The following is a 26,203-nucleotide window of genomic DNA, read 5'->3' as shown; positions in this document are numbered from 1 at the left end:
GATCTAACCAGGGAGGAATTAACTATTGCTGTTGTGCAACAGTTGCCTGTGTTAGTAATAACCAGGTCAAGGATGTTGCTTCCTTTAGTGGGGGTAAGAATGAGCCAGTCCAGTGCATTGGAATTAATGAATTCCAGGAAGCGTTGGGTAAGTGTATTGGTGCATGTGTAGTTTTCCCAGTTGATGGAGGGGTAGTTGAAGTCACCCAGTATGAGAGTGTTGGGTTGGACTCTAATAGTTTCCAGGGTGCTTAGGAACGTGGAGTGAGAGTCTTGGGACATGGTTGGGGACCTATAGCAGGCTATGACCTGAATCGCCGTTTTACCCATTGTTAGTTGTACCTGAAGTATCTCTGATGTGTTATTGGGCTACTAGTCTGGAGGTGTCTACATCCTTTATGAATATGGAGACGCTACCGCCTTTGGAGCTTCGGTCCATGTTCTGGGGCGAAAGGTGTGGAATGAGTTATAGCCTGGTAGTGCAGGGGTGCTTTCTGAAGCTTTAAACCAGGTCTCCGTTACAGCACAAATGTTGATGTTCTCCATTTCGAGGAGTGCTTTGAGTGACTGCATCTTGAGTTTTAGACTTCTAGAGCTTAGCAGCATGACCCTCAGATTGCATTTATTTATAGATGTTATGGTGGTAATTTGGTCTTTGAAACACCACCTAAAAAAGGCACTATAGGGGTGGCAAGAGCCTTAGAATCCAGAAACCTAGGGGTGACAGATGCAGGCCATCTCTGGCAAAGCATCAAGGTCTATTAGTCATGTCATCCCAAGCAGACAGATACTTGATCCCCTTAGAAGGACACCAGAAACTTACCAATTGTTGAAGTCAATCATTTTCTGCTTGTACTGTGGTATCATTCTGGGCGACGGTAGGATGCTGCTCAGGGCTAGGGTCATACTTGCCTGGGCCACATCTGAGAGCTCCTCCATGTTTCTTTTCATGAAGTCCAGGGAAGTGCGTCTCAGGTCATTCACACCCACATGTACAATGACAGAGTCATACTTGTATTTGTTGTGGAGTGACCTGAGTGTGTGTGTTATGTGTCGGATCCTGGCACCCGACAGACAGCTGACTGTTACCTTCTTATTCAACCTAGTGAATGGGACATCAGTGTGCCTCACTATGATTAGTGTATTGGGCAAGCTGTTTTGCATTAGGGGCTTAGGTTGAGGGGCACAATGTGTAGGTGGGCTATGTGCCTTGTGATTTGTGCTGTGTTGTGGTGGTCGAGTGCATTTCTGATTTGGAGGTCTCTGCTGTTTGGGTAGATTTCTAAGGGCCTCTGTGAAGGTGAGTGTGTGGTTTGTGTTTTTATGTAAGAGCTGTGATGGTGGGTGTTCTGGAGGGCTGTGTGTTCCATGTGGTGTGGTGCAGGTGTTGACCTTCTCCTCTTGACCAGTTATTCCGATCTTGGTTGGTGAGTGCATGTCTTCCAGTTTGGATATATAAGTGCATCTCTCACAAGTTTGAGTGTTTGGAGGTAAGAGGAGAGGGTTGTCTGTGTACATAAGTCAGTTGCTGCACTGCCTCAGAATGCCCAAGTTCACCAGGTTAATAGGAGAAAGCACAAGTAACTGACCTTTAGACATGCCAGGAGGGATAGTCGTTATTAATAAGTGCTGGAGCTGTTTCCTTATAGGACATTTAGTGCTGTTAGCACTTGTGTGCTACAATAATTGCTACAAGAAGACAGATGAAGTGCTAGGCAAATAAGCTAGTTAAATGCAAAAGAGAACTAGCAAGATCTAAGGGAAAGATTGAAGAGCAGACTTTCTGGCACCGGTAATAGTTTACCCTAGCTTAGTGGCACTGCACAGCACGCAAACACGGGCTTTTAAAGCAGAAAGTTGAAAGGGAGCTAGAAACCACTCCCCTTCTGGTAGATAGGCTACCTAATGTTACCACTCCCACTGATAAGCTGAGAGACTTCCGTCTAACACAGAAAGGTCTGGGGAACTCAGAAACTACAATACAGTCTTGAATACAGCAAATCTGTATCTGGACTACTCTAATAACAGGAAGGGCAGGAAAACAAGTTAGAACTTTTTTTTGTAATATAACAGTAGCAAACTGATTTAAACAAATTAACCAATAAAATATCTCAAAACGGAGCCCTGTTCCAGCAGTCTTCGATCAGACACATTCTAGCTGCACACTCCTGCCACTAGGGTGCAGGGAAACTTCTCCAAAAAAATGGCCTGGATTAGTGCTCAAGTTATACAAACAAAGCTTGATTCAGCAGGTCTGAATCTAGTCTATGCTACAGCAAACAAGGTGCACCAATTTCAGAAAGAAACAGTTCAAATAAGGAGATACAATAAGCCTTTAGCCATAAATTCCCAGCTCAGAAGGGCAGAATCTACCCCCTCCTCCCACAAGAGTGCAGACCACAAACCTTCTTAATGTAAAATAACTGGCCTGAAGCCAAATTGCTTAAACCAGAACTAAGGCACTTTTAGAATAACAGACACTACTTCAATAAGCAACTTCCAACTTAGAAGAATGTAAACTACCTGTCCTGCCACAAGAGTGCAGACCACAAACCTTCTTAATGTAAAACAACTGGCCTGAAGCCCAAGTGCTTAAACCAAATGGTTTAGAATAACCATTCCAATTTAATCAGGCTGTTAACAAGCAGTAATAAATGCAGCAGAATAAATGCAATTGAGTACTTTTAAAAATAGGCAGCAAAAGCAAAATAAAGTAGGAAGAAACACAAATACAGTAAAAGCAGATGAATAAAGTGCAATTTTTTTAATATAACGGTAGCAAACGTGCAAACCGATGTAAACAAATTACCCAATTAACCAGTAAAAAAGCTCAAAACTGAGCCCTGTTCCAGCAGTCTTCAGTCAGACAAGTTCTAACTGCACACTCTTACCACTAGGGTACAGGGGAACCTTTTCCAACAAAAGATGGTCTGGATTAGTGGTCAAGTTATACAAACAAAGCTAGATTCAACACATATGAATCTAGTTTATGCTACAGCAAGCAAATCACACCAATTTCAGAAAGAAACAGTTCAAATAAACATGCACAATAAGCATTTAACCAGATATTCCCAGGTCAGAAAGGGAGACTCTACCCTTTCCTCTCACAAGAGTGCAGACCACAAACCTTCTTAATGTAAAATAACTGGCCTGAAGCTCAAGTGCTTAAACCAAAACAAATACACTTTTAGAATAACCGACACTAAGCCTTCAATCAACAACTCCCAACTTAGAAGGATGTATGCTACCTGTCTGCCACAAGAGTGCAAACCACAAACTTTCTTAATATAAAACAACTGGTCTGGAGCCCAAATGCTTAAACCAAAAGGCTTAGAATAACAGTTATAATGTAATCAGGCTACTAACGAGCAGTAATAAATGCAACAGAATAAATGCAATTGAGTACTTTTAAGAACAGGCAACAAAACCAAAATAAAGTAGGAAGAAACACAAATACAGTACAAGCAGATGAATAAAGTGCAATTTTTTTTTAAGTGGGAAGGGATGAAACACAATAATTTAAGGTTGATAAACTAAGGGAGTGGGCCTTCCCAAATGATCTCTCTCTACTCAGTAGAATGAGCTGAAGAGATGGGACTGGGAGGAGGTCCAAAATGAGATTTATAGTAGGGGTGGGCAACTCAAAGGCCACCAGATTTAAGAACACAACAAGGACTGGACAAGTGGGTGGGGAACTCTTAAAACTCCAACGGAACAGAAAACTTAAAACAAAACAAATGTAATATTAGAATAAGATACAAAATAGAAGTGATCAAACCTTAAATAAAGAGCTTAAAATCAAAAATAAATGCTTTTGGCCATCCTTTCTTCACTTATTACATTGTAAAGCTTATATTTCTTACAACGAAAATTGACTTGTTTACTTTAATATCTTTCACACATACAACAATCACTGAAAAGACTCCCACATTTAAAATACCCCTGACAACATGCTACACAAAACTCTTCTATACAAAATGCAGTTTGTATCATTAAATATTTTATACGTACATCATTTAAAAACTAAAATTGTTTTACTTAGTTACTTTTTTCCTTTTTAATGTTCTTCTAAATGGTAATTATATATATTAATGACAGAAAGTAGAGTAGATGCTTTGCAGTCCACCCACAAGTTTAGCAAAGTCAACAAAAGTACGGTCTTTCTCAGCCACTTTTCTTGCATAACCATCATCATCATCATCAACCCCCTTTTTCCCCAATTTCTACATGGGGTCGGGGTGTCATGTTAACTGTTACCATCTCTGTCGATTCATTGCCACACTCCTTCCTTCTTCAACACTCATGCCTGACTGTCACAGATCTTCACATCCACCCACCTCTTTGCTGGACACCTGTTTCCTCTTACCTTCTTCCTGTCTGTCCCACATCATCTTCACCAGATTGTCTTCTGTTTTTCTGCACATGGGCCCAAACAACTGTAATCTGTTCTCTTTGGTCTTTTCTACAATTGGAGCCATTTTGGCTTTTGCTGTTTTGTCCTTATTTCATCTGTCCCACAGTGTGCATCCTACCACTCTTCTCAAGCACTTTATTTCCATCACCACAGGCTCTGATTCTAGCTTTGACCTCCCCCTCATCCAGACTTCTCTTCTTCTCAACCACCCTTCACAGACACTTGAAAGCTATTAACTTGTTCTACTCTCTCCCCTTCTACCTCACTTTTTAGCTTCTTCTGATTTCCCCAATTCGCTGACATTACCAGTGTGTTAACTCCACTTAATTTCATCCCATGTACCTTCAGTTTTGCATTCTATTCCCCTATCCTTTGATGATGTTCTGGCTCAGAGTCTGCATGTAATGCCACATTGTTTGCATACAGCAGCTTTGTTTATCTGTCACCTCCAACCTGTTTGTTAATGTAGTCAGTCACCAGCATCAACAGCAGTGGGCTCAGAGCTTAACCCTGATGCACACCCACTCTCACTGTGAACCTCTCTGTTAGACCAAAAACTGTTTGTTCTTGAATCATTGGGTCCTTGTACATAGCCTGCGCTAATTCTACCAATCTGGGACTTCAAGCCACTGCAGTACTGCCTAAACAGCTTTCTTGAGAACCGTGTCATATACTTTCCCCAAATCTAGGAATACCCAGTTGGACTCTTTCCTCATCTCTAGGTTCTTCTTACCTATCTATCTCACTACAAACATCATGTCAGTTGTGCTGCATTTTAATCTGAGTCTGAACTGCTTACCTCCCATTTTACTTTCTGCTACTCTGCATATCTATTTATCAATCACTCTCTCCAGAACTTTCATGCAGTGTGACAGGAGTTTGATACCTCTGTACTGCCCACAGTTGTGGATGCCCCTTTGTTCTTATACACTGGCATGAGTATGCTTATTCTCCCATCATGTAGGATATGCTTTTCTCTTGACACTGCTATGAGTAGCATCAGGAGCCACTTCTCCCCTATCTCACCCAGCATCTTTATCATATCTGCTGTGACCTCATCTGAGCCTGCTGCTTTCCCTGTCTTAATTTTCCTAATTGCTATTCTTACTTCTTCTTCAGTGGGCTTCTCTTCTCTCATCTGGCTGTGTCTGGGGCAGTACAGCTTCTGTGGGTTTTTTTCATTTAGAAGCTGCTGGAAGTACTCCTTCAATCTGCCTTTGATGTCATATGGACTGGTGAGCAGGTTGTTGCTGGCATTCCTTATGAAAGGAGTCTGACTGGATTCTTTATCTTTCTGTCTTTGTCTTGTAACCTGATAATAGTTTTTGTGCCACCTACTGAGTCACTTTCCAGAAGCTGGTAGAGTGCCTCTGATGCCCTGTTCTTTGCTATTGCAACTCCTTCCTTAGCTTCTTTGTTAGCCAATCAGTATTCCTTCATAGGCCTGTCAATCATTTCTATCTCTCACTTTTTCCTGCGCTCTTTTTCTTTTGATGACTTTCTGGGCTTCTACAGTCCACTACCAGCTTTCCATATATACTGTATTTCTATATCTGACTGGGCCACATATCTGTTCTGTAGTCCTCACACATGCTGTTTTGAGGCACTGCCATTCTTCCACTCCATGTATTTCCTCCTGCTCAGGTGCTAGAGCCCTGAGTAATTCCTTGAACTCTTGCACTTTCACTCCAGTCAACTTCCAGGTCTTTAGCCTAGTCTCTGTTGACCTTAGCGCCTTCTCTGACCATTGCTTGCAACTGATTGTGGCCACCAGTTGTTTATGTTGTGGGCCAACTGTTTCACTGGGGATGACTTTACAATTATTGATTCTACGTCACTGCCCTTTCCTTACTAGGAGGAAGTCCACCTGAGTTGCTTGTTGACCACTCTTTTGTGTAATATTGTGACTCTCTCTCTCTCTTTCAGAATCATGTGTTGGCTCCTATTAAGCCATTTGCCAGACAGGAGTCTAGAACAGCCTCTCCTTTTTCTGTCGTCCCACCCATGTGGACCCAGCTGGTCCTTGTATCCTGTTTTCTATGTCCCGATATGGCTACCCATTATCAACACTAATTCATGTTGTCCTGCTTTATCTAGTAGTTCTTGTAACTGCTGTCTGAATGCAGTCTTTTCCTCACTGTCACAACCCTGCTGTTGGGCATACTGCCTTATCATTACAGTGGAGTTTGATTGCCATGAGTGTGTCACTGATTCTGATGGTATTCCTCACAGCTTCTGAAGCCTCTCACACACCACAATTCCCACACCATTTATAGGTTATCATCCTTCTGACTCTGAATCAGTGTCTTTGCTGCATTGCCCTTCCATCTTGTCTCTTGGATACATAGGATATCCAGTCTCTTCTGTACCATCATGTCAACACTTCCAAGCTGTGTCTTGTCAGTGAACCTACACTGAGTGTAGAAATTCTTAGTTCATGTTTGGCAGGCTGATTGGTTTTACATCCAGCTTTTGCTCAACACAGCTATCTCAGGTAACTGGACACTGGCCGGCCAGTAGCTTATTGACCCAGGGGTGTTGGGCTTTATAGTGGGCACGCACTGGCCAGTAGGGGCATATACACCCCATCCCACCATTAGCATGAATAGGAGTAGGCCAGGTCCTAAATCCACTTATCAGTGGTAAATACCCATGCCCATTTGGCGACATTAGTCAACATGACTGGATCACCTAGAGTCATATTTTACACCGTCGAGTGGGTAGCCCTTCCACTGTGCGCAGTCTGTGATGTGTGTTTTCCTATCTTAAGAATGCTGCACACCACAGTAGATGTCCAAAGCAGTAGGTCTATACAACTCTTCCCCCTATAGGGCACCATGTAGAGGCTGTGCTGCTGCTCACGGCTCCAGTCATTGGTGAGTTTGAGATGGAAAGACACAGCATGTTGTTCAGAGGTGGGAAGAACCCCACAGAGACACAAGGGGAACATACAAACTCCAAATAGGGATTGACTGGAGGTCAGGATCGAACTTTGTACCTTGTCCATTGGAGGCAAAGACCTTAAGCATTATGCCAGGTAGTTTTCTTGCATAACCATATTTCACAAATGTGATTGATGCTTTATAATCTCATATTTATTCACTAATTTCAGTGTTGCTGGTCATCTTCCTTTTCATCTCCATCTGTCAACACCAGGCTCCAAAGTACTTTTGATTCTTCTAGTCAACTCGTGCTTTTTTTCTGTGTCTCAAAAGCTGTTTGATTGCTCACTTTTTATTGGATAAACTTTATTTCCTCCTTAGCCTGTTCTACATAAAAAATGCCTTATACTCAAGGGAAAAAAATTCTGATGACAGTTGGATACAGCAGCTTGAATCTCACACCTGCCTCTCAACATTCCCTGATTGCTGGGATAAATTTGCTTCTCTTCTGCCTGATGTATAATGAATAATGCTCTGTCCAGTTTTAATTCTTACCCTACTGCCAGTTTTGTCAGGATCAACCTTCTGCATAGGTTTTGGCTGCTTTCTCATGGCCACGTTTGGAATATACACTTGATGTACCCATTCAATGAACACATCCCGCTGTGGAATACCAGTCCAGTTGCTTATTTGTGCTTTCATAAATTAATAATTGTCTGTTCTTTCCAGTTTTACTTGTAGAACAGAAAATCTCAGGTTTTCTGTGCATTCTGTGTCTTACTATACACTTTTTTGAAACCACTCTTATTGAGAAGTCTCATACTCTGCCAGCCTTTTTTCTTCATTTCACTCTCTGATTTTTGCAATTTTATCAGTTCACCTGAATAGCTAGTTAAGCTTCTTATATTTTCCCAGCCTTGTTTTATATGAGTTGATATACTCCTTCAAATGTTTATTTTATTCACCTCTGAGTACATTTGATATTTTTCTTCTTCTAAATTACTGGAAGTCCTCTCTTGTACCAAAGCTTGAACTGTTTGTTGCTGAACAGCTGCAGGATTCTTCCCAGTCAGCATTTTTTCTTCACCTTTTCTAGCTGATTTTCTTTTTCTTTGCTGGCATCCATGTAGTGTACTTTCTAGCCAGAAACTGAATTTTACTCAAGCTGACAGAATTACTATCACTTATTTCTTTGTTCTAACTAGGAGAGCTGAAATTATGTTTATCAATGTGCAGCCATCTTGGAAGCCCATATTCTTGATTTCTTGTTGTGAATACCATATATCTGCCTTATCCAGTGTGCCCAGCTTGTGGCTGAAAGATAGTCCTCAGACCAGTCCGTACTACCCAGTTAACAAAATGTAATTAAATACAAAGAAACTTACTGCAAAGTGATACAGAATCTGGATACCTCCTAAATATTGCAGGGCAAAATAAGTTATATAAACATAAGCTAGCTGTTGCTTGGCAAAAGTATCAGTAGTGGCAATATCCATCCATTCTTAGTATCCACCTTGCGCATTTCAGGGATATGGAGAGCTGAATTACATTTTGGCAGGCTTTGAGCATAAGACAAAAATCTAATATTGGATGGGACAACAGTCTGTTGCAAAATTATATTACACCTACATGCATCCAGATGTGTTTAAATTTGAGCATCACCATTTTGTGTACTCTAGTGTCTTTGGGGTGTTGGATGAAATCAGTAGAAAATTGATGTTTATTCCAGCTACTTATATCTCATGTGATCCCAGTATAGGAGGTAAGGACTAAATGAAAGATGTTAGATTATCCAGTCTGTCTGGGACTGATCACTGCCAAATGCTGATCCACAGACTGAACCCCACCATATAGTTTTAGATTCTCCCCTGTCTCTCTCAATTCTCCACATCTTTCTACCTTCCCCAGATATTGATTGTTTGCTGCTGCTTTAAAAAGATGCACTCTCTACAGCTCATGTTTCAGATAAGTAAATGTTTAATTATTTGGATACTTACCAACTTTTTTCCTCAAGTGATAGTCACTTATTGTGTTTTCAGGGATAGATGGATGAACAGACAGATAATGGATGGATAGTGTCTTTTCCCAACTTCTCTCTTATAGTTAGGTGTTTTTGGGCATAACCAAAACATTGTCTTTTATGCTGTCCTGAGTCTGGGCTGTAAGAGAAGATAAGCTGATGTTCATATTTTCTGTGTGGCCTGCTGCAACTTTGACTTTGATGCGTTTGCTACTGCAACTGGGTGGAGGTACCTGTCTACATGGCTGAAGCTCTCTTCCTTGAAGAGAAGAGTCCAGGCAGTCCAATCTGGATGACCTTTTTTTTTTGGGGGGGGGCTGTCTTTTTATAGCCAACTCCCTCAGGATCTGATAAGTAACATTCTAAAGGAAGCAGGTCGTTATCACTGTGCGGGACCTTTACAAACTTCCATTGCCCCTTTTCCTCATCTTAGCCCAGTCATCCTCCAGAGAAGTAAATTCTTCACAGTTTGAAAATGAAGGGCAGGCAACTGTTAGACTGTGGTGCCAGTTAAATGATACCACAGGCCCAGCAGTCTCAATCCTGTCTATTGTCTGTGGTTTTCTGTGTGGGTGAGGTTCTGTGAGATTGTGTGTAGGCTTGGAAACCCATCACTAATGGCTGGAGCTTCAGTTCAGTTTAGTCACAGTTGGTTGCATCTTAGAGCATGTAGTGCTTCCTCCAGAAAGGGTACTTCTCAGAGCAGTGCTCTTGTAAAAGGCCTAAGTTGTACTCCTCAGAGGGGCCAAAGAGGCTAACATATCTTCATATTGAGGCCATACAGTTGTACTCCGTCCTCTTTCTGGCACAGAAAGGGCTGGATCATTTACAACACATCCCGAATCTCTACATCTTCAAGAAGTACATCCCCTTTTGGTGATGGCTGTGCAAGCACTCATGTTTTCTGCAGCAGGGTACCTGGATGGTGTCACTGGATGTGGACATCTTCTGGCAAGTCAGCATTTATAGTGTGCTTATAAGGTTCCTCCTTTTCACCCTGGATGAACATGACTTTCAGTGCAAAATACAGTTGTTTGATTTTACCACTTCACCAAGTTCTAGCATCGTAGTGCTAGCCGTAGTATTGGAGGTCTTGCAAAATAATTAACTCCATGTATTCCCTTATTTGGATACATGGCTTCTGGTGGCCCCATTGAGAGACCCCAAGTAGGACCCTTAGAATAACTGCCACAATGCATACCTCTCAACTGTACAGATTTTCTCAGAATGTTGCCCAGATTTTTGTCTTGTATTTTTGGTTTGTTTCTCATAAAATTGATATATTTTTTGGCAAATCATTGAGGATGGAAGTCAGAAAATAAAAATGACAAGCATTTGAGTTTCAGACTCCATACCCTTCAGAAAATTCATACTAATGCAAAACCTGTTATTCTGTCAACTTTCTTAGTTTGTAAGAGCAATATTTAAAAAGTGTCCCTGTTTTGGGGCCTTTGTCCCCCGTCATTTATGGCTTTGTTCAGATTTCTTGCTTTAAGAGGTTGAGAGGTAGGCTGCAATGGTTTCAGTTTTGGGGGTTTACCGCAAAACAGAAGTTCTCTCTGATTCCATCTCAAAGGATTCCCTTTTCTGCACAGAGATGGAAACTCCCCAGTGCCATTTGTTTCTGGCCATGATCTGTGTTCATTGCTTTGGCAACCAGGATGACATCAAAGTGGAAGGTCCAGGATTGAACCTTTTTGAGTCCTCTGGGATCCTATAACTACCACAGTCTTCCCTGTGCCATTTTTATATCAGTGTGTGAATGTTAAAGTAGATCTTGAAGCATCTGTGGCTGTAGAGGTGCCATTTGGTCATGGATCTTCTGGTGTCATTCCTCTCTCACAAGGCCCTAGGGTGATGGGCATTCCCTAACCTAATGGTGGGTCTTTATTTCCTTCAGTCAAAACCCATCACAGATTCTGAGAGAATTTGGTGGCAGGGTGTATAATTTTATCTTTACTGCTTATAGTTCAGTCCAGATGTTCTGTCAAAGAAAGGAGCTCAGCATCAACCACTACCAGATGCATTCTGCATCCTTATTTTGAAGGCTTTAGAGGGAAAGTTACTTCTGGAACCAGTCATGATTTTGTCTTGCAGTGCAATCCATTGTATGGTAAATAAACAAGGGTGTGCAGGGTGGAGCTACCTGGATAGAGCAAGGGCAATCATCTGGGAGGGTGACATAAGCAGAGACATCACACACACCATTTACATCACAAACTAACTGAACATGTTTGTGGATTCCCTGAGCTACTCTTCCATTCTTCTCTTGCCCTTAAGGATTTGGAAGTCATCTAGTTTACACCTTCCACAAGTGAAGCACACTGGAGATGGACCTGTTTACCACTTGGGAAAATGCACTTTTTCCTCCAGCTCTGTGCATCAGGATGCGGGAAGCTAGTTGCAGATGCATTTTTCATCTTCTGTTAGCAGAGATTGCTGTCTTTGATTTCATTCCTGATTTACAAAATTAATTGAATAAAGAACAGAACTTATCCTTGTGGCCCTTTCATGTCAGGAGTGTCAGAGAAGAGTGTGACTTTTGGCTGTTGGGTCCCTGTTGATTCAAGAAACCCTCATGGTACAAGCCAAGGAAATCCCTGCAATCGGGGCAACAGCCAAACTAATCTGAGAAGACCGGCTTTTACTGTAGACTTGATTATTCTGATGGACCTTCTGGTGGGGATGTTCGAAATAACTGAGGCTGCCAAGAAGCTTGACACCTAACAGATGTGCCAAGCAGAAGAGGTTTTTCCTTTGGGCAGAGAGGTATGCTGCCCCAAGACAGCATGTGGGTACATCTGACTAATGTCCGGCACTTGTGTGACTTGGGTCTGTTTTTTTTTCCATAACTAAGACACACATCATCTGTTCCTGCACATCATGATCCCAAGGGAGGGGATGACTGTGACTTAGGATGGGGTGGTCAAGCATTTCCTAAAGTGTTATGCAGTTCCATTCTTTTTTGAAGAATCCCTTCTGTATGGAACCTAAACTTCTTGACTGAGAGGCTTGACCATCCTAGTTGTGAACCTACTGATTTAGCATCTTTGATGTACATCTCCTGGAAGTTGTGTTTACTGGTAGCCATCACATCTGATTACAGGATATTAAGAGTTTCAGGCCCTCATCCTTCAGAAGGTGCAGATGTCTCTTAGGCTAACTGCAGATCATGTCATAGTTGTCCTTAAATTAGTCCATTCTTCTTTCCAGGTTTTTAATAGGGGCATAAATCAAAGAAGAACAAGTTTTTTCATGCTCAGGATGAGCGCCATTAGCTCTAGCTCTTGAAGTGAGTGCTTGAGTTTAGCAAGACCTGCACTGTGCCTTTGCAAGGTATAAAATCTGTAGATTGTATGCCTCACATTATTAAGTTACAATTGGGCGGCCATGGTGGTGCAGCGGTTAGCATTGCCGCCTCACAGCAAGAGGTTCTCTGGTTCGATTCTCGGCTGGGGAGCCTTCTGTGTGGAGTCTGCATGTCCTCCCTGTGGTCACGTGGGTTTCCTCCGGGTGCTCCGGTTTCCTCCCACATCCCAAAGACATGCTGTAGGTGGATTGGAGACACTAAATTGGCCCTAGGCTTGAGTGCGTGCATGTGTGTGCCTTCTGTTGGAGGTTGGGCACCAGGCTGGCAACTCAACACCGTAAAACTTCACTGCCAATCATGAGCAGACAGGTGATCCACTGTGACGACCCCTAACCGGGAAAAGCTGAAAGAAGAAGACACTATTAAGTTACAATTCATTGATAGTGTAAGGCACAAGGCAGAAGGCTTCATCTTTGGCAGTCTTTTTGTAAGAGGATGCTCCCTTCTCTGGATCCTGACCATACAAATCCAATTCTGGACCAACAGATCTCCACAGGAAAATTGCTGAAGTTTACATGCTTGAGAGCTTCTTACTGGCAGTATTTCTTTCTCTTTTCTACCTACACTCACACACACTTCAGATTCAGTAGCAAGATGGTTTTCATTGGAGTAGGTCACTGCTTGATGGAGGTTGTAGTTCTGCTAAGATTAGCAAATGTTCAGTGTCTCCAATCTCACAAGCCTCTTCAGTCTGACAGAATAGTCATTGTATGGCTCACCCCCTGATGAATACTGGAAGTAGATATAGGCTGTTCTCATATCACTAATACTTCAGCCTTTAGTATTCTTCAGTATCATAAGCCTATATGCTGTTACAAGTGTTTTCAAAATGTTTCAGATTTACTTGTTCATTTTCTAGTAATGCCATTCTGTTTTCAGTGCATTTTCTTTTGTTTTACACAGCATGGAATCACTGATGTTAAAGTTGAGGACACTCCAGAGGGACATATTGTCCACCTGCAGGCAGAAGACACACTTATTCAGCTTGAAGAAGATTCCACACACATCATCTGTGACAATGAAGTGCTTCGGACACAGCTGAAGGACCTGGTTCTGAAGTTCTTCCAAAAACTTTAATGAAATTACAAAGAAGCTGCAGATGTGCAGGTGGCTGGAAACTTAACACTCTTGGGAAATGAAAGAGTGAAATAAGTGATGCTGCCAAAATATGACTGTTAGAAATGACTATGTGTATTTGTACAATGGAGAGAGTTCTACATGAAATTACAAAAGCAGAACTGAAATTCAGTTTTAATGTTCTTTTCACCGTTAATACATTTGCAAGAATTGACAACTTTTTAACAATCTCACTTTTTTAAATAAAGAGAGCACTCTGACTTTTAGAATGTTTTGTTTACTTCAGTTTGACACATTATTATAGTATTTACTTTAAGTAAAGGGAATTGGAGAATATAACACCCTGTATTTTCAACTTTAAAACTGAACTAGAATTGATAGTGTTTTAAAATTTCCATTTGCGCTGTTTATGACTTTATCTGGTGCTGTTTGTGCCATACCTCTCAATGGGAATGTTCAGTCATACTATGGATAACAACCAGATCCTAGCCTGGACTACCCTGTAGTAAAGGTAAGACAGTAAAGACATCATTGCTGCAGCATATTGTGTCCGGATTCATAAGTCTGCATCATGCGCAAGTATGTTTGCGTTATGCAAAATGTCATGCTACACTTTCATTCTCCAACATCAAGATTCAAAGAAAAAAATGTCTTAGTCATCCAGCTGACCTAACTTCTGCAGCTTTTTAGTGCCATAATTGTGTGTCTTATCTGTTACCCCTGACAATGTAGTGTGTGTTGAAAACCACCTACAGGGATTCACTAGAAAAAGGGCTAAGATATGGCTGTGAGCTAAATCATTGACATTTGTTGCTTGTGAGTTGCTGTAAAGATATATTTTTACTCTCTAAATTGTTTTTGTACTAGAATCTTTTTCAGGGCACAATAGTAAATATTTTACACACTGATCTCAAATGAGTCTGAAAGTCAGATGTTACAAGCGTGAGTTCTGGCAATGACTCAGTCTCACCAATTCAAGAACATATGAGTGCTGAAGGTGTGTTAATCCATGCTGCTTCTACAATTACTGTCTGTTATTAGAGGTGAAATTGCAAGATATTGAGAAATGACAGTTTCCCAGTGTCATGGCAAGGGTGGGGTGAGCGAGGCATGTTCTTAGGGTATCACCTTACAGGTGATGATCGTTGCACAGGCTGTCCTTTAAGAAATTAAATAGCTTGTAAACTGTCAAACCAATAGTTTACAACTTGTTCATAAGTGGCCAATTTATTAATTGATATCTAGTAGAATATCCGTTATTTTTAAATATTTGTTGGATGGGTACAAAGTTGGTGAGTTGTTCAGGGTGCTGAATTCCCTTTCTTGTGATTCTGAATTTGCACAAGATATGTATGAACAGAGGAGCTGTGAAGCATTTTTTTCCATTTATAAGTGTTAAGTGAAGTGAAGTGATCCTTCTGAAATCATTTTCAGCTACAACTCGGAGCACTGCAGGAAAGTAAATACACGCACACAAATATGTATCTACATACATACATACAAGATATATAGATTCTCTCCTACAGACACACGTATACTATGTATAAAACGTATATAGATGCATGTTTTTTCATTTGATTGACTCACAAAGCAATGAAAAAAATGGTTGAAAACTCATTTATTCAAATACTTTGATATGGTATTTCATAAAATGTGATTTAGTTTAACACAGTAGTGTAGTAGATCAGCAGAAGCGTATCGATGTATGAATATGTTTGATTGATTTTCATACTGGCAATGAGAGTTGCCTGCAGGGAATCAATGTTGCTGAACAAACAAGAAATCACACCAGTTCTTTGCAGTTGTGCTAATGTGAAGTTACTATACTTAAGGGGGGGTATAAACTCTCTTAATGTTCTTTCCTCTGTGTGCTTTCTGTTATTTGTGATTCAGTGAAGGAATTTTACTTTCATTGTTTTGAAATTCAGCCGGATGTGATTCACTGAAAAGCATATAGAATAGTATATGAACAGTTTGGTGTAACAAATCTATAAACATGCTTTAGAAAGATGAGAAAACCCTTACAAACAGTAAGCATGCAGATTTCATAGTTCCACATAGACCTTAAAAATTAAATAGACTTCATATTTTGGGGAGGTGTGAGGAATTCAAGACTGGAAAAAGCACAGGTAAACAGAGAGAACATGAAAACTCCACAACTCCACACAGAGAGTGACCAGACATTAGCACTAAACCAAATCATGGAGTTCTGAGACAGGGCACTTAATGTAGGCACCATTTAGTGCTGTGGCCTGAACTAAGCAGTTGAGGCAGAAATTTTATATGAAAATAAAAACAGTGCTAAAATGACACACTTCTAGCATTTTGATTGTTTTACCATACATGTTGCATTACTGTTTAGTGGTATAGTAATCTTTGTTCAACTTTTAGCTTTGTTAAAAACAGTTTGTGGAGGAAAAAAAAAACAGTTGCCCATAAATTTACATTTCTAGCTAAGGCTCCACATGCAAGTTAGTGGTGAGCTATTTTGAGTTGCACTTCTGTAACTTTGTAGCCAGAGATGCACAATCTGTGTATCAGATTTTATCATACTCATTTGCACTGATGGGCCAGGGTATGACATTTGATTACCACACAGATGCTATTCATTGGGTGGCCATCACTTTTTTTGTTTAGAACTACCTGCCATAAATGGATCCTGTACTCCCCTCCTATGCATGACTCTAGCAACATCTAAAAAGCCATTCTTAAGCTTTTAGAGATATTACTACCCTTTGCAAGTAGATGTTTGGTTGTAGCATAACATGGATATTGAAAAACCTGTTATGTAGCAGCGTTAGCAGGAAAATGGTTACCAAACTAATAATTGCAAGCAGTCTAAATAACACAGAGGTATTAAACCCACTATGGCAAATTATACAGTACATTTGTCTGAATATATAAATTTGCTGCTTCTAACTAGAACCTTTCCAATTCATGACCAAGCAAATGTGGAAATGCCATTTTAGCTTGTATTTTAAAAGTCATCTTCACTGGAATGATACAGCATTTAATTGAAACTAGTGGTAAAGAGAGTTCTGTTTCCTGGGATACAATGATTTTTGGGTATATAACAGAGGGATTCTGTGCAAGCATGGCAAACAACTTCTGGAAGATGTTCTTCGTGTTTCACTTTTGCAGTCATTACATTTGGGTAATCCTGCTGGCAGGTTGCCCTCAGCCGGCCTGAATTCCAAAGTCTTGGGTCCTGCATCGGCTGCTGTCAGCCCTTCCCTGACATCACGTTGTCGGGGGTATAAAATATGCGGCCGACGCCATTTTCTTTAGTCTTTCTTGCCGCACGGTGCCCAAAGCAGAAGCAGATGTCCTTCAAGGATGCATCTGCAGTCATCACATATGGGTTGTCCTGCCTCAGTCAGCCCTTCGGTCGGCCGGATTCCAAAGTCTGGGTCTGGCGTCGGCTGATGTCGCCTTCCCGACGCCAGAGCGCCTGGGGTATAAAAGTGTCAGCCGACGCCATCTTCCTCAGTCTTTCTTGCCGCGTGGTGCCCGAAGCAGAAGCAGTTCGCAAGTGCCGGTCGGCCAGCTCCTGTAATTCAGCTAAACCGAAGACTTCAAAAGCTAAGTACCCCGTTGGGGACTCTTTCTTGCCTCAGCCGATGTCAGATAAAATTAATAATTGCTTAACTTGTGGGAAACAAATACCTCATAAGGATTTCCACTCTTACTGCCTACCTTGCCTAGGCCCAGACCACGACGTCTCGGCCTGTTCCGCTTGTGCTTCCTTCAACCGACGCACTCTAAGACGTCGGTCGGAGTTTGCAGAGGAATTTTTTGGGGCTAGTTTTGCTTACAAAATGCCGTTGGAGACTCCGACTTCACATTTAATAAAGAAATGGAAGGACAAGGACCGACGCACGCAGTCCACGGTTTCGGCTGAAACCACGGCCAGGCCTACCACAAGTGTCTCGGTCTCAGCTGAAACAGAGTCCTTGGTACTACCGTCCACCAAAACCGTACAACCGACAACCTCGGCCCCGGAGGCCACTACTGTATTGGTTGTTGAATCTCCATTGGAATCTGGTGTCCAGGAACCTTCCGACACCATTCCCTTAGACAAAACTACACCAGCACGTGGTGCAGCCAGGCCTCATGCATCCATGTCTATTAAGGCATTCTCTAGGGCTAAAGCTGCTAAACACTCAAAATCTATGCCTCCCAGGGTTATCCCTCAGGGACCCACTACAGGTTCTCGGATCCTTAGTCTAGCAGAGGACCTTATTTCATTAATTAGGGGGCTCTCAGCCTCATCCGGACAGGGGCTCTCAACCTCCTACAGAAAAAAGGCCCAGGGTTGAGCCCTCTGATCCCCTCTCCTCAGATGAGGCCTCTGATGGCTCTGCTCTCTCGGACTACCAGGAGGAGGCTTTTTCGGCCTACGAGGATTCAGATGCAGAGGAATCTATCCCTTTGGCCTCCCCTCCTGAAGAACTGTCTTGTCTTTTGGGGAAACTCTGCACACTATGAGGGAGCATTTCCAATGGCAGGGCCGGGAATTCTCTGATTCCAGGAAGAGATTAAGGACCTTCTTGCATTTGCCTCAGCATAGACCTTTGGCTATTCCCCCTGTTTTGAATGTCATTGATGATGTGTACTCTGAATCTAGCACAACCCCTGACACTCTCCCTCCGGCTCCTGCCAAACCCGATAGGTACTACAGGGTCTCGGAATCACATCTTTTCCTTTACAAGGCCCACTCTGCTGATCCAGAAGCTATTTCCCAGGGCCCTAAAGGGGTTGCAGCTGTCACTACAAAAAATCCACTCCCCTCTGAAAGGGAGTCCAGGGCTTTAGAGCGATGGGGTAAAAAAGTGTATACTTCTGTTACCCTTTCTATGAGGGCTTTAAACTGTCAATTTCATATGATACAGTACCAAGAATATTTGTTAGATGAATTGCATAAAAAGCTGTCTTCACCTGAACCCCTAGATCGCAAATCACTTCAGGATCTGGTACATAACTCTCAACAGGTTAGCAACCATTTCTTGCAGTGTGGTTATGATGCATTGGAAGCTTCATGTAGGTCAGCTATGACAGGTGCAGTCATACGTAGGCATGCTTGGCTGAAGGAACAATCTCTGCCAGACCATGTTAAAGCAAAGCATCTGGATGCTCCACTGGAAAAGCAAAAGTTGTTTGGCTCCACTGCTCAGGAGGTCTTAAAGAAATTTGAAGAAAAGGCAAAATCTGTGCAAACAGTCAAAGATTTTATGCAAGTCCAACCACCAAGATTCAGCAGAAATTGGCCTTCCAAGAACTGGTCCTTTCCAGACACAGACAGATTTCAGAGAGGCAAGAACAGGCGTGCCAGAGGTAGAGGGCAAGCTAGAGGCTCCTACAGAGGACGTCAATGGCAGCCTCCCAACCAGAGAGGTAGTGCAGGGCCTACAACTGCTGCACAAGGACAGACTCAATGACTTTACTTTGACACCGCCAACCAGAGCTCAATTGGAAGCACCTTTGGGCGGAAAGCTTTCCTTATTTTCAGAAAATTGGCACATTATTACAAGGGACAAATGGACACTACAAATAATAGACAAAGGATACAGGTTCCATTTCCACACATTACCGAAAAGAAGAGGCATGCCAGACCTGCCACCAAATCAAAGGGCAGAGGCTTTGAAACAAATCTCCAACTTAATGAAAATGAAAGCAATAGAAAAGGTTCCTCTCGCAGAACAAGGCCAAGGATTTTATTCCAGACTCTTCCTTGTTCCAAGAAAAAAGCAATGGAGGCCTATTCTCGACTTGTCCGCACTAAATACTTATCTCATTGTGCCAAAATTCAAAATGCTGACTCTACAGCAACTCCTTCCCATGCTGGGCAAGGGGTCTTGGCTGGTAACTCTGGACCTCAAGGAGGCATACCTGCATGTCCCTATCAGACAAAGCTGCAGAAGACACCTCAGATTTTTTGCAGGTTCAGAGCATTATCAATTCTCAGCATTGCCCTTTGGCTTATCTACTGCGCCCAGAGTATTCACGAAATGCCTGGCATCAGTGATTGCACACTGCAGACTTCAGGGGATGCAAATATACCCATATCTGGATGACTGCCTTATACAAGCGGACAGACAACAAATTTTGGTAAAACACTTGAATTATGCCATCTATCTTCTTCAGGCCTTGGGATATGCAGTCAACATTCACAAGTCAAGACTTGTACCATCCCAAAGAATAACTTTTCTGGGTGCGGATCTAGACACAACCACGCAAATGGCTTTCCTTACAGAAGAAAAACAAAACCAACTACCGGATTACTTCAAAAACCTGTCAAGACAAACTCAGCTGACTGCAAGGAAAATCCTGCAGGCCCTGGGTTACATGGCTTCTTGCATTCTTCTGATTCCTGAAGCAAGGCTACATATGAGGAAACTCCAATGGTACCTAAGGAGTTTATGGACTCAGCACAGTCACAGCTTGGAAACTTTGATACCACTCATCCCATGCCTTCAAAGGAAATTTATGTGATGGGCTCAAGCAAGCCAGTCAAACAGGGGTTTGCCCTTCAGCAAACCAATAGCCAGCCAAACCATTACAACGGACGCTTCAGACCACGGATGGGGAGCGCACATGGAAGGAAGATGCATTCAAGGACTATGGTCACAAAAAGAGCTACGCATGCACATAAACCAAAAGGAAATGCTGGCAGTGATACATGCAATCGAGGCCTTCAAGTTATTTCTACATCAAGGCCACCTGCTAATAAGGACAGACAACACTACAGTTATGTGGTACATAAACAAGCAAGGAGGCACCCATTCCTACCCACTTTGCAGACTGGCAATGAATCTATGGGAACTTTCCTTGACTCTCAATATACAGCTGCAATCCCAGTTTGTACCAGGAAAGGACAATGTACTGGCAGACAGCTTAAGCAGGAGCATCATGGATGCACACGAATGGACGCTGCACCCAGACATCTTCCATCAGATAACACAGTCATGGGGGAGACCGGACATAGACCTCTTTGCCTCCCCACACAATCATCGGCTGGAGAAATTCTGCTCAAGGACATACCACCCACAAGCATGGAAAGTGGACGCCCTCTCTTTCAGCTGGAGAACTCTAACAGTGTATGCATTCCCACCTCTTCCATTAATGACCAAGGTCTTACTGAAGATCAGGGCAGAGCAGCCAAGAGTGATTCTGATAGCTCCGGACTGGCCAAGACAGCACTTTTACCCATTGCTAAAGAGCATGTCACGGACAAAACCATGGCTTCTGCCACAATGTCCGCTTCTCCTGACACAGCACAATTACAAAATTCTGCATTCCAACCTGAAAACATTACAACTAGCTGCCTGGAAAATACCTTAACTCATCACCAGGATAAGCTATCCAAGAGAGTGAAGGATATCATCATGGAAGCTCGCAGGCCTTCCACAAGAAAGGCATACTCAGAAAAATGGAAAAGATTTCACACCTGGAGCACCTCAAAGGGCCTAGATGCAACAGTTATGAACATGGCACATATCCTGGAATATTTGGCAGAAATGCTCCACAATGGCCTGTCTTACTCTTCCATTAAAATTCATGCTTCAGCAATTTCAGCAGAGTACAATACTGATCCACCTGTCTTCTCTCATCCTCTGCTAAGACAGTTTCTAAGAGGAATTAAAAACATCAATCATCCAAGGAAACCACCACTGCCTACTTGGGACCTTAACTTCGTGTTGGAAAAACTAACACTGCCTCCCTTTGAACCAGCAGCATCTGCAGAACTACAGTTCCTCTCTTGGAAGACTGCCTTCCTTCTGGCCATAACCTCAGCAAGAATAGTATCCGAGTTACAGGCCCTAATGGCAGTACAGCCATTTCTTATTTTTCATCAAGACAGAGTCTCATTGAGAACCAATCCTTCATTTATGCCAAAGGTGGTATCTAGGGTCTCATTAAACCAAGCTATTCACCTGCCTACCTTCTTTCCAAATCCACAAAACAAAGGGGAAAAGCTTCTGCACACCCTGGACGTACACAGACAGTTGTGCTACTACTTGGACAGAACTAAAAATTTCAGAAAAAACTGGCCAGTTGTTTGTAGCATATGCTGCTGGTGCACAAGGAAAAGCAATTTCAAAACAGATAATTTCAAAATGGATAGGGAATTGCATTCGTTTCTGTTACTCCTTTCATGGAAAAACTGTGCCAGCTAACATTAGACCTCATTCGACAAGAGCCACAGCCACCTCCACAGCCTTCTTAAGAGGGGTGGCTACCAAGGACATTTTAGAAGCTGCTACATGGAGCTACGTGCATACATTTTCCAAGCATTACAACGTACCTTTATATTCTAGATCCAGAGCAGGCTTTGCTACGGCAGTCCTGCAGGGCATTTTAGCTACACCATCCTTTACATAGATCCTCCACCCCCAGATTGGCTATGGTATTCTACCCATATGTGATGACTGCAGATGCATCCTTGAAGGACATAGTACAGTTTTGTACCTACCATAAATGTAGATGTCCGATAGGTATGCATCTGCAGTCAGGTTTACCCTCCCTCCTTTCCCCTCTGTGGTATTTCTTGGGTACATTCCCCTCTCTTAGCTAGCTGGGGTTATCTATTATGGTGTATTTGTTTTTATATATGTATATATTTTTGTCCATGTTTGGAATTTATTGCATTTCTCCAAATTTAGCCTTCCTTAGAGGGCACCTGGCATCTGAGGCAAGAAAAACTGAGGAAGATGGCATCGGCTGACGCTTTTATACCCCAGGCGCTCTGACGTCAGGGAAGGGGCGACATCAGCCGACGCCGGACCCAGACTTTGGAATCCGGACGACCGAAGGGCTGCCTGAGGCAGGACAACCCATATGTGATGACTGCAGATGCATACCTATCGGACATCTACATTTATGGTAGGTACAAAACTGTACTTCCTCAAGTGCCGGTTGGCCGACTCCTGAGATTTTCGTGTTTGAGTTTCAGATCCGAAGTCTTCAAACTTTTTTCTTGCTCCATACCGATGTCAGAAAAAGTCTTCAGCATGATAACAAGAAAATGGGGATGCCCAGACATAGATCTGTTTGCCTCCCCTCACATCTACTAACTAAAAAGATTCTGCACAAGGAATTATCACAGACAAGCATGGAAAGTGGATGCCCTAGCTTTCATCTGGAAAAACCTATCAGTATATGCATTTCCCCCTCTGCTTCTCCTCTCAAAGGTACTCCTAAAGGTCAGACAGGAAAAGCCAAGGATGATACTGATTTGCCCCAGACTGGCTCTGCCAGTACTGGTATCCAATACTAAGGAGCTTGTCTCAATGCCCAGCTTGGACCTTACCTCAAATACCTCTGCTACTGTCCCAGCAAAACAGTCAAATCCTACTCAGCCAACTCAGAACTTTAAACCTGACAGCATGGCGATTAATGTAGTCAAACAAAACACACCTCTCAGTAAAGCTGTGATGTATGTCATTTTGGAAGCCAGAAGGTCTAGTACTAGAAAATCTTATGCTGGAAAATGGAAGTGATTCTGTGCTTGGAACGAGGCACAAAGAACTGATCCAGTTGGGCCAAATATTCCTCAGATTTTGCAATACTTAACTGAAATGCTGGACAAAGACCTATATTTTTCGTCTATTAAAATTCATACCTCTGCCATTTCGGCTCATTACAATATAGAGCCACCAATCTTTTCTCATCCCTTATTAAAGCAGTACTTCAGAGGAGCCAAAAAATAAGACCTCCAAGGAGATCGCGTGGAAAAAGAACAGACTAGCAAGTATGGTTGGTGCACGGACAAACCAAACATATAAGTCAAAGAAGAAATCCAGCACCCCGAGCAGTAGTAGCAATAAATCCTTTATTAAACCAGACCGGTTTCAGCAGTCAGCTTTCTTCAGTGGTTCAATAGTTACACAACTGTTACTCATATTTATTGGAATTTCAAACGAGGCAGTATGACATCATTTCTTGTATATAATAAAACATGACCAAAACATGATAGTATGTAAATAGACATATAAAATGCAATATGAAGTAGATATTTAAATTATATGATAAAATGCAAATATTTATTCCAAAATACACATCAGAATTATATTGTTAAATTGCATTTAATATAATAGAGTGACACTCCTGTGGTTCATTGTAACAAAAAGAACAAAAAATGTTTTATAACACATATATATTATAAATATTAGAGACACTAGCCCCTCATAATTTATCATTCAAACCAGGTGGAAATAAACCACCTAGTTTGACAATCCATTTCTTCTCTTTGTGGTCTAGCAATTTATGCCACCCAGTTTTACAAGTTCTGTTGCCAGAGATTGTATCAATAACTATAAAAGAAAACTGAGCCATTTTATGTATCAAACTGTGTTTATACAAAGCATTAGTGGGCCTGGCATTCCTTATATCGCCTGAATGTTCGGAGATGCGAATTCTAAATTGTCTGGATGTTTGACCAATATAGAATGCCATACATATACATGTGGCCAAATATATCACCCAATCTGTGCTGCAATTTGCAAAATAATTGATATTAAACACCTTTCCTGTATTTTTGCTCGTGAAATCTTTGGTGGTAAATACATATTTACAGAAAGAGCAATGACCACAAGGGTGACACCCAACTAATTTGTCTCCCAACAAAGTAGTCTGAACAATAGAGACGTCCGAAGATGTAATACTTTTGTAATGAGAAAAATGTGACCCAAGGCTTTTACCTTTACGGTATGAAAACAGACATCTGTTTTCCAACCAACTGGCTAAATGTGTGTTGGTTGTTAGTATGTTCCAGTGATTATTGACAACATCCATCAATTGATTAGTATTCCTGCCAAAAGTGGTTACTAGCCCTGGGTGTCTGTTGTGTAGGGCTAGCAAATTTTGGTTTATAAACCAACAGCCTCTCCCTAGATACATTTGTGGTCGCTTGGACTGCAGAATGAACATCCATTTTGTTATAACCCCTCTGTAAAAATCTATTAGAGAGGTCATTCTGACAATTAACAAGGTCCGAGTTAGATGAGCAGATTCTCTTAATCCTCATGAATTGTGATTTCGGAATATTTTGATATGTTTAGGGTGTAGACTAGAAGCATGTAATAAACTGTTGTATTGTGGATATTTTCTATGCACAGAAGTACAAAGAGTATTATCCGGTTCCCTACACAGTTGAACATCCAAAAAATCAATCTGCTGCAAATTATAATTGACTGTGAATTCTACGCCCCACTTGTTACTCTTAAGATATTCAACAAATTCCATAAAGTACTCTGTGCCCCCTTTCCAAACAAGCCAACAATCGTCAAGATAACATCTCCAAATATCAATTTCTGGCATATATAGATTATGTAATTCACTATATATGATATGATCTTCAACATACCCCATAAAGAGATCAGCATATATTGGTGCGAAAGAGGCACCCATCGCCGTACCTTGAATTTGCCAGTAACATTGGTTTTGAAAATAGAACACATTCTTGGTTAGAACGTGTTCTGCCATGCAGATTAATAAGGTGTTAAATCCTGGACTGTAAATATTGATCTTAAGTAACCAATATTCCAATGCCATCAGACCAGCCCAATGTGGTATACTAGTATATAGTGATGTAACATCTAAGGTACACATGAGCCAATCTGATTCAAGTTGGGATTCGGAAACAATCTGTAGGAACTCCGTAGTATCTTGCAATCTAGCCCATACGTATGATAACAGAGGTTTTAAATATTGTGTAAGAAAAACAGACAGTGGTTCTGTAAGTGAACCCATGCCTGAAACAATAGATGTTAAGTTGTCAATCTCGCCTTCATTCTTGCTTGATGGGTTCGGAGCCGATCCCTCGGCTCCGACTCGGCACTTGCTTTAGCTCGAGAACTCCTTTTACCAGCTCGAGGCAGCCCCATATCCCATGATGCAAGGCAGGAAGTACCCAGATCTCGTTTGCCGCTTCGCTTGGGAGGTCTTCTCTTTACCAGCTCCTGGTAAGTAATTCACTTTTGTGACATTTAAGCCCCTTTTTACTTAAAAACTTTTTATATTTGATAGTTTAACTTTAAACTTAATTTTTCTGACAGAAATCCCTGTCTCTTTTAAATTTTTTTTTAGTCAGTTAATTTCCCTTTCCAATCCCACAGCCTGTTAGGGTGTGTGTGTTGGTTTAATTTACTATATCCCCTTTTGGGATTAATTTAATTTAATTGGACTGGTGTGTGTGTGTTTTTTGGGCACCATGTCTAAAGAGAGGGTTTCAGGTTTTAAGAAGTGTGACTCGTGCTGTCAGAAGATGTCTCTGACAGACGGTCACACTTCTTGCCTGTACTGTTTAGGCCCTCTTCACCTGCAGGACTCCTGTGCTATTTGTCACTCCTTCAGCCAGAGAGTCCTGCAGGAGAGAAGGAATAAGTTGATTCTGAGGGGTCTTCTTAAGCCGGTGGGCTCTCCGGCTAAGTCGGCCCCACA

At 41.9% G+C, this 26,203-nt stretch overlaps 1 protein-coding gene across 1 annotated transcript in view; it reads left to right on the top strand.

Annotated features, from left to right (window-relative positions):
• INTS9 (integrator complex subunit 9) overlaps positions 1-14,031 on the top strand; it is a 943,738-nt gene extending 929,707 nt beyond the window's left edge. The window contains exon 13 of the mRNA XM_044062717.1: positions 13,589-14,031. Within this exon, the coding sequence (XP_043918652.1) occupies positions 13,589-13,762 (174 nt within the window). The 3' untranslated portion in view covers positions 13,763-14,031. The remainder of the gene's footprint in view (positions 1-13,588) is intronic.
• Positions 14,032-26,203: the final 12,172 nt, after the last annotated feature.

The sequence above is a fragment of the Protopterus annectens genome, chromosome 2.part1, assembly GCF_019279795.1.
Source record: "Protopterus annectens isolate FY-2018-M chromosome 2.part1, PAN1.0, whole genome shotgun sequence".
Lineage (NCBI taxonomy): Eukaryota > Metazoa > Chordata > Ceratodontiformes > Protopteridae > Protopterus > Protopterus annectens.
This window is presented reverse-complemented; position numbering and strand designations above follow the sequence as displayed.